This window comes from Salvelinus alpinus, chromosome 24, assembly GCF_045679555.1.
Source record: "Salvelinus alpinus chromosome 24, SLU_Salpinus.1, whole genome shotgun sequence".
In the NCBI taxonomy this organism is placed as follows: Eukaryota; Metazoa; Chordata; class Actinopteri; order Salmoniformes; family Salmonidae; genus Salvelinus; species Salvelinus alpinus.
The window spans coordinates 10,195,002-10,204,368 of NC_092109.1; the positions used below are offsets into that span (position 1 = coordinate 10,195,002).

Consider the following 9,367-nt stretch of genomic DNA (forward strand, 5'->3'; position numbering starts at 1 on the left):
CATAGTGTTGATGTCTTATTCTACAATGTAGAAAATAGTAAAAATAAAGAAAAACCCTTGAATGAGTAGGTGTGTCCAAACTACATATTTTCCATAGTAATAATACATTTTCTACACAAAAATTACTCTTACACACATCTACAGGTAACTGTTGAAGAGCTACCTCACAATTGCTCTGACTGTGGAAAGTAGTTCTCAGACAAAATACTATTTGAGCTAACATAGGCTAATGCGATTAGCATGAGGTTGTAAGTAACAAGAACATTTCCCAGGACATAGACATATCTGATATTGGCAGAAAGCTTAAGTTCTTGGTAATCTAACCGCACTGTCCAATTTACAGTAGCTATTACAGTGTAAGAATATCATGCTATTGTTTGAGGAGAGTGCACAGTTTTGAACATGGAAAGTTAAGGCACACCAGCGATCTTACACAGGAGAAAACCATACAGCTGCTCAGAGTGTGGGTAGAGTTTATCCCAGCGTGATGAGACACCAGATGGTTCACACAGGAGAGAGACCTCATGAGTGCCCCTGCTGTGGGAAACGCTGTTTCTAACGAAAAGCTCTGATAATACACATGAGTATTCACACTGGCGAGAAACATTTACTCAAATCAAATTGTATTAGTCACATGCGCCGAATACAACAGGTGTAGACCTTACAGTGAAATGCTTACTTATGAACCCCTGACCAACAATGCAGTTTAAAAAAAAGAATAATAATAATAAGAAATAATAGTAACAAGTAATTAAAGAGCAGCAGTAAAATAACAATAGCGAGACTATATAGAGGGTACCGGTACAGAGTCAATGTGTGGGGGCACCGGTTAGTCGAGGTAATTGAGGTAATATGTACATGCAGGTTGAGTTATTAAAGTGACTATGCATAAATGATAACAACAAAGACCAGCAGCGGTGTAAAAGGGGGGGGGGGGCAATGCAAATAGTCTGGGTAGACATTAGATTAGATGTTCAGGAGTCTTATGGCTTGGGGGTAGAAACTGTTGAGAAGTCTCTTGGACCTAGACTTGGTGCTCCGGTACTGCTTGTCGTGTGGCAGCAGAGAGAACAGTCTATGACTAGGGTGGCTGGAGTCTTTGACAATTTTTATGGCCATCCTCTGACACCGCTGGTATAGAGGTCCTGGATGGCAGGAAGCTTGGCCCCAGTGATGTACTGGGCCGTATGCACTACCCTCTGTACTGCCGTGTGGTCAGAGGCCGAGCAGTTGCCATGCCAGGCAGTGATGCAACCAGTAAGGATGCTCTCGATGGTGCAGCTGTATAACCTTTTGAGGATCTCAGGACCCATGCCAAATCTTTTCAGTCTCCTGAGGGGTAATAGGTCTTGTCGTGACCTATTCACGACTGTCTTGGTGTGCTTGGACCATGTCAGTTTGTTGGTGATGTGGACACCAAGGAACTTGAAGCTCTCAACCTGCTCTACTACAGCCCCGTTGATGAGAATGGGGGCGTGCTCGGTCCTCTTTTTCCTGTAGTCCACAATCGGTTCCTTTGTCTTGATCACGTTGAGGGAGAGGTTGTTGTCCTGGCACCACACGGCCAGGTCTCTGACCTCCTCCCTATACGCTGTCTCATCATTGTCGGGGATCTGCAAACTTAATGATGGTGTTGGAGTCGTGTCTGGCTGTGCAGTCATGAGTGAACAAGGAGAACAGGAGGGGACTGAGCATGCACCCCTGAGAGGCCCCTGTGTTGAGGATCAGCGTGGCAGATGTTTTGTTACCTACCCGTACCACCTGGGGGCGGCCCGTCAGGATGTTCATGATCCAGTTGTAGAGGGAGGTGTTTAGTCCCAGAGTCCTTAGCTTAGTGATGAGCTTTGAGGGCACTATGGTGTTGAACGCTGAGCTGTAGTCACTGAATAGAATTCTCACATAGGTGTTCCTTTTGTACAGGTGGGAAAGGGCAGTGTGGAGTGCAACAGAGATTGGATCATCTGTGGATCTGTTGGGGCGGTATGCAAATTTGGAGTGGGTCTAGGGTTTCTTGGATAATGGTGGTGATGTGAGCAATGACCAGCCTTTCAAAGCACTTCATGGCTACAGACGTGAGTGCTACGGGTCATTTAGGCAGGTTACCTTAGTGTTCTTGGGCACAGGGACTATGGGCGTGCCGCTAGCGGGACACCTCGACAACATCCTGTGAAATTGCAGAGCGCGAAATTCAAACTACACTATTGTAAATATTTAACTTTCATAAAATCACAAGTCTAATACATCAAAATAAAGCTTAACTTCTTGTTAATCCAGCCGCTGTCAGATTTCAAAAAGGCTTTACGGCGAAAGCAAATCATGCGATTATCTGAGGACAGCGCCCCGCATACAAAACCGTTGAAAACATATTTCAACCAGGCAAGTGCGACACGAAAGTCAGAAATAGCGATATAATAAAATCCTTACCTTTGATGATCTTCTTCTGTTGGCACTCCAAAAGGTCCCAGTTACATCACAAATGGTCCTTTTGTTCGATAACGTCCTTCTTTATATCCATAAAAACTCAGTTTAGCTGGCGCGCTTATGTCAATAATCCACCCAGTTTCCCTCGATCAAAATGCATACAAAATGAATCCCAAACGTTAATAATAAACTTTTCCAAATAAGTCAAACAATGTTTATAATCAAACCTTAGGTACCCTAATATGTAAATAAACGATACAATTTAAGACGGAGAATCATTATTGTCTTTACCGGAGAAAAATACCAAAGAATGCACTCCCTTCCACGCGCTTGGAAACACTACAGCCAAAATGGGAGCTACCTAGAAAAACTACAATTTCTGGCTCATTTTTCCAAAAACCAGCCTGAAACTCTTTCTAAAGACTGTTGACATCTAGTGGAAGCCCTAGGAACTGCAATCTGGGAGGACTTCACCTTATAATAAAAGTGATAGCCATTGAAAATAGTGGTAAGCTGAATTTATTTGGGGGGGACTGTTTGTCCTCGGGGTTTCGCCTGCAATATCAGTTCTGTTATACTCACAGACATTATTATAACAGGTTTAGAAACTTTTGAGTGTTTTCTATCCAAATCTACCAATTATATGCATATCCTAGCTTCTGCGCCTGAGTAACAGGCAGTTTACTTTGGGCACACTTTTCATCCGGACGTCAAAATACTGCCCAAACGTTTTGGTATTACAGACTCGGACAGGGAGAGGTTGAAAATGTCAGTGAAGACACTTGCCAGTTGGTCAGCGCATGCTTGGAGTACACATCCTGGTAATCCGTCTGGCCCTGCAGCCTTGTGAATAGAGTTAAAGGTCTTAATTACATCGGCTGCGGAGAGCGTGATCACACAGTCATCCGGAACAACTGGTGCTCTCATGCATGTTTCAGTGTTATTTGCCTCGAAGCGAGCATGGAAGTAGTTTAGTGCATCTGGTATGCTCGTGTCACTGGGCAGCTCTCAGCTGTGCTTCCTTTTGTAGTCTGTAATTGTTTGCAAGCCCTGCCACATCCGTCGAGGGTCAGAGCCGGTGTAGTACAATTCGATCTTAGTCCTGTATTGGCGCTTTGCCTGTTTGATGGTTCGTCGGAGGGAATAGCGGGATTTCTGATAAGCTTCCGGGTTAGAGTCCCGCTCCTTGAAAGCGGCAGCTCTGGCCTTTAGCTCAGTGCGGATATTGCCTGTAATCCATGGCTTCTGGTTGGGGTATGTACGTACTGTCACTGTGTGGACGACATCATCAATACACTTATTGATGAAGCCAATGACTGATGTGATGTACTCCTCCATGCCATCGCAGGAATCTGTGCTAGCAAAACAGTCCTGTAGTTTAGCATCTGCTTCATCTGACCACTTTTTTATTGATCGAGTCACTGGTGCTTCCTGCTTTAATTTAGCTTGTAAGCAGGAATCAGGAGGATAGAATTATGGTCCATTTGCCAAATGGAGGGCGAGGGAGAGCTTTGTATGCGTCTCTGTGTGTCGAGTAAAGGTGGTCCAGAGGTTTTTCCCCTCTGGTTGCAAATTTAACATGCTGATAGAAATTTGGTAAGACAGATATAAGTTTTCCTGCATTAAAGTCCCCGATGACTAGGAGCGCCACCTCTGGGTGAGTGTTTTCCTGTTTGCTTATGGCGGAATACAGCTCATTGGGTGCAGTCTTAGTGCCAGCTTCAGTCTGTGGTGATATGTAGACAGCTACGAAAAATACAGATGAAAACCCTATTGGTAGACAGTGTGGTCTACAGCTTATCATGAGATACTCTACCTCAGGCAAGCAAAACCTTGAGACCTCCTGAGATATCATGCACCAACTGTTACTTACAAAAAATACATAGTCCGCCACCCCTTGTGTTACCAGACGCCGCTGTTCTATCCTGCCTATACAGCGTATTAACAGCCAGCTCTATGTTGATAATGTCGTCGTTCAGCCACGATTCCCTGAAGTATAAGATATTGCAGTTTTGAATGTCCCATTGGTAGTTTAATCTTCCTCGTAGGTCATCGATTTTATTTTCCAAAGATAGCACATTTGCTAGCAGAATGGAAGGCAGTGGGGGTTTATTCGATTGCCTACGAATTCTCAGAAGGCAGCCCGACCTCCGGCCCCTTTTTCTCCGCCTTCTCTTCACGCAAATGACGGGGATCTGGGCCTGTTCCTGGGAAAGCAGTATGTTATTCACGTCGGGCTCGTTGGACTCGTTAAAGGGGAAAAAAGGATTCTGCCAGTTCATGGTGAGTAATCGCTGTTATGATGTCCAGAAGATCTTTTCGGTCATAAGAGACGGTAGCAGCAAAATTAGGTACAAAATAAGTAAAAAAACAAGTTACAAACAATGTAAAGAAACAAACAAAAAAACACAATCAGTTAGGGACACGTAAAACGTCAGCCTTCTTCTCCGGCTCCATCTCTGAGCGCGGGAAGTGGTTCTCCCAAGATAGCAACTGGAAACGACACCAGATAAGACACCTAACCTCTGACCTTCCGAAGAGGACACAAGGCACAGGCAGCTTCAGTAGAGGCACACACCCAACCCCAAATCCACCCTCTGCCCCTACCTTCCTAGCTAATACCCCCTAGCCACTATACCAGAGGGTGTCAAACTCAATTCCCGGAGGGAAGAATGTCTAATGGTTTTTATTGTTTGCTTTAAATTTGTGTCCAATTAACACCTAGACAACCAGGAGAGGGGGAGTTCCTAATCAATTACAAGGGAAGAGCGAAAACCCGCACAGTGTCATTTGAGATTTGCTGTACTGTGTTCAGAGAACAGTCCTGTAGGCCTACTGTAGTTCTCAACTCTGTTATACTCACACATGCTGCTCTCCAAATAAATATGACACATTTTTGGGCCAAAGTGTAATAATTGTTTGTGAACCGCTCTGTTATTAAGCTTGTGTTTTTACATTCAGTCACTTTGAGTGACATTCATCCATCAGTGCTTGTTTATGTCATTGTGAACCAGAAGGTGATAGCTGGCGTGTGCTGAATTGGCTGTGGTAGGGATTACACACAGTCCCTCTATGTTTGTGTAAGGCTTTGGTGTGTGTGTGTGTGTGTGTGTGTGTGTGTGTGTGTGTGTGTGTGTGTGTGTGTGTGTGTGTGTGTGTGTGTGTGTGTGTGTGTGTGTGTGTGTGTGAGTGAGTGTGTGTGTGTGTGTGTGTGTGTGTGTGTGTGTGTGTAGTGTAGTGTGTGGTAAAAGGTCAATGTAGAGAAACTTCAGTAATGCAACTGAAACTGTATTGTGAACTTTACTTGATAAAGATATTCAGATATTATGTAATACTATTATAATAAAAGTAGCCTAATGCACAATAATACTACTACACAGAAACACGAGGGAGATTGTGAATGGGGATTTCCTTTTTTATTATAAAACAACAATTGCCCAATACTTTAAAGAGGGCTAGGACAAAATACAGATACACACTCAGCCATGCAGTAAAATACAACAGCATTCAAACGCAAATAAGCTCCTTTGATCATCGTATGAGTGAACATTTGTCTGAGTAGCATTCACTGTGTTACAAAGAAGGAGTCCAGTGTGGGAACCTAAACATTTTAACTATTTACCAGTCTCTGCAAACATGTGCATTATGTGGTTATTTCAAACTTCCAAGCTGACACAGTAAAGCCAGTGGAGAACAATGGGCTATATTCACAGAGCGCACAGACCGTGACAGCCGACTCTGGCGAGACAATAGACTAGTGTCAAACGATAACAACATGAACATGACATTTTTTACAGAAAGCCTATATAATACCTGATGTAAAATAATCATATGCAAATACAAGACTTAAGTCTTAAAAATGGTACGCAATAGATAGACTACACAACAAGTGTTTCAATTTCTTGGTCAGTCTTGAGCTACGATCTCGGCGAGGGTTCCATTCCCTTGGCAAAAAAATTACATTTTTCCTTTTCTGGTCATCAGACCCATAAGCCCATGGCCAGACCCCTAAACAAAGTTGTAGCCTACAACAAAGTAAAACAGTTGGCATTTTGGTGAAGTCGCCATGCCAATCAAAGCAAAGGAAAAAAAGGATCCTGATATCATCTTGCCTACGCATAATGTCCCTTATCGAAGCCTTCGTTCTAGGGAAACACAATAAAGATAACACACGCAATGAGCATCAAACAGTAGGCTAAGAAGGCAACTTGTCCGTCCAGCTCCTGTGCCACGTTTTGATGTGCGTAAAACTCTCCTCTCCTCACCTACACATAATGTTTCTTGTCGAAGTCTCCATTGGCCGAGATGGTCTTGGTGGGGGCATATTTGTTGGGGTAGGCGCTCTTGGCCCCCTGGGGACAGGAGCAGCACAGCAGGGTTCCCCCCAGAAGGAGCAGGGCTGTGGCCGCCCAGCCAATGTAGATGGCCGCTCCTATCTCCCTCTTCTTGGACGAGGACACATCTGGGTTGTAGAAGTCTACTATGATGTTATTGGCCATCCAACAGAGGGGAACCAGCACCAATAGACCGCTGATGATGTAGACCACCCCACCTGCGTTCACCACTTTGGCTTTCACCGATTCGGTCTTGATGCAGTTGGTGCACTGTGCTCCAGCGATGGTCAACACCAGCCCCGCCACCCCCAGCACCGCCGATATCACCGTGAGGGCGCGCGCCGTCTGCAGGTCCTGGCTGAGCGCAAGCATGGAGTCGTGCATTTTGCACTGCATCTGACCCGTGCTCTGCACCACGCACGACATCCAGAGCCCGTCCCAGATGGTCTGCGCAATCACGATATTCATATCGATGAACGCCGTCACCTTCCACATGGGCAGCCCGCACGCGACCATGACCAGGAACGAGCCCAGTAGGCACAACCCCATCCCCAGGAACTCCAGACACGCAGAGAGCATGGTGAGCCTTTTTCTTCTTTAAAACAGAGAGAGGAGAGTGAATACAAATGTCATTTAATATCCACTCGAGTATCAGAAGAATCTCTTTCTCCTATTCGCTCTAGAAATGTCAGGCTTGTAATAGATGATCAAAGAGAGGCTAGGAGAAGAACCTAAGGTATATAGTCTCTCTGGCAGGTCTGAATCCACTCTGTGCCAGAAGGGGGTGCAGGGTTTGTCATTTATGGGACCGTTGTTCGCACGCTAATGTCCAGAGCGACAGTTACACACATATGTCAAAACAAAGCGGATAAACTTTGAGCCAACCAGCGACAAGCGCATCTCCGCATCAGCCAATGAGCAGGCAGAATTCGGATGCGGAGAGACAAAAGAGTTTAATGAGGAGAGAGAGAGAGAGAGTATGGCAGTAACAGAACAAGGAACACAACACATGTGCAGGTTAACTGTCTTCCTGGAATTGATTCTGAGGAAGAAAGAAAAAATAACAATGATGTGAGGTCAGAAGACCAGAAACTATTTATCAACTATTTATGATAATAGACATTATTTTGATTAGGAGAAAACAGATTTCATTTGTTGTTATACAGTATATGCAAACCATAGTGTGTGTGTATTTATACAACGGGTGGGTCTAATCCTGGATGTGGATAGGTTTAAACCGCGTTCCAGTCTTTGTCTATTTAGACAACAAGGCCTGAGGGGGTGTGGAATATGGCCAATATACCATGGCTAAGGGCTGTTCTGTTCTGTCTCATCAGCTCAGCCAGAGCCAGGCAATTCAAAAAATTTCTCTCCAATGTAAAAAATCATCTAGACATTATTTCCCCTTTCTTTTAGACAAACATTTGGCTTTCAACAAAGATTTGAATAAACCTTGCTGTCTGTCTGTTTGACATCTTCAACATTGTTGAATGATAGTGAAGACATCAAAACTGTGAAATAACACATGGAATCATGTAGTAACCAAAAGTTTTAAACAAATCAGAAAATATGTTATATTTTAGATTATTCAAAGTAGCCAAACTTTGCCTTGATGACAGCTTTGCACACGCTTGGCATTCTCTCAACCAGTTTCACCTGGGATGCTTTTCCAAACAGTGGTGAAGGAGTTCCCGCATATGCTGAGCACTTGTTGGCTGCTTTTCCTTCACTCTGCTGTCCAACTCATCCCAAACCATCTCAATTGGGTTGAGGTTGGGTGACTGTGGAGGCCAGGTCATCTGATGCAGCACTGTATCACTCTCCTTCTTGGTCAAATAAACTTACACAGCCTGGAGGTGTGTTGGGTCATTGTCCTGTTGAAAAACAAATGATGGTCCCACTGTCACGTTCTTTCAAAATCGAACCCAGAAGCAGACCAGGACAAGGAGCGTAGGAAGAAGGTGAGTATTTATTTACAAGTGAATGTGAATGGGTAGATATATCCAGGTGGCGTAGCGGGCAGCGGTGGTGAGTTGATGGGAGTAAATAGGTGAATCCAATGTGGTAGCGGAATCCTCCGACGACCAGGCGGGAATGGGGTAAATGATCCGGGTGAGTAACTGAAGACAAAACAAACAGAGGTAAGTTTAAGGCAAGCAATACGTAAAAAAACAACAAAACAAATTCTATCCAACTTGAGGCTGATCCTATGGCACAACATACTGTTCATGGCTAACGATCCGGCAGGGAATGGATGTCAGGTCCGGGCTTATGAAGAGGAGAGATGATGATCAGGACCAGGTGTGCAGATAGCTGATGGGATACAGGTGCGGGTAATCAGAACTCCCAACTGGCTACATTGCCCGGCAACCAGACAGGGTGCGTTCCAGGACGCCGGAAAAAACACTCCAGGACAGAACACAGGCAAAAAACCGACTCAGGAAACGGGATTCGTGACACCCACTAAGCGCAAACCAGATGGGATGGCGTATCGGTGCAGAATGCTGTGGTAACCATGCTGGTTAAGTGTACCTTCAATTATAAATAAATCACTGACAATGTCACCAGCAAAGCATCCCCACACCATCACACCTCTTCCATGCTTCACGGCG

The 9,367-nt window shown here is 44.7% G+C and overlaps 1 protein-coding gene and 1 long non-coding RNA gene across 2 annotated transcripts; both read right to left on the reverse strand.

Moving 5' to 3' along the window:
• Positions 1 to 5,813: 5,813 nt before the first annotated feature.
• On the reverse strand, positions 5,814 to 7,576 carry LOC139552106 (claudin-4-like). The gene has a single exon (XM_071363516.1). The coding sequence runs from the start codon at positions 7,332 to 7,334 to the stop codon at positions 6,687 to 6,689; it is 648 nt and encodes a 215-aa protein (XP_071219617.1). The 5' UTR covers positions 7,335 to 7,576; the 3' UTR covers positions 5,814 to 6,686.
• Positions 7,577 to 8,706: 1,130 nt separating this feature from the next.
• LOC139551934 (uncharacterized) lies at positions 8,707 to 9,090 on the reverse strand. Its single transcript, XR_011670336.1, has 2 exons — positions 8,979 to 9,090; positions 8,707 to 8,875 (listed from the first exon to the last, which is right to left on the reverse strand). It is a non-coding gene; the product is annotated as an uncharacterized lncRNA (long non-coding RNA).
• Between the last annotated feature and the right edge of the window lie 277 nt (positions 9,091 to 9,367).

What these genes read in the sequence shown, in the direction of transcription:
- LOC139552106 (XM_071363516.1), bottom strand. Translation starts at nt 7,334, where the DNA reads ATGCTCTCTGCGTGTCTGGAGTTCCTGGGGATGGGGTTGTGCCTACTG.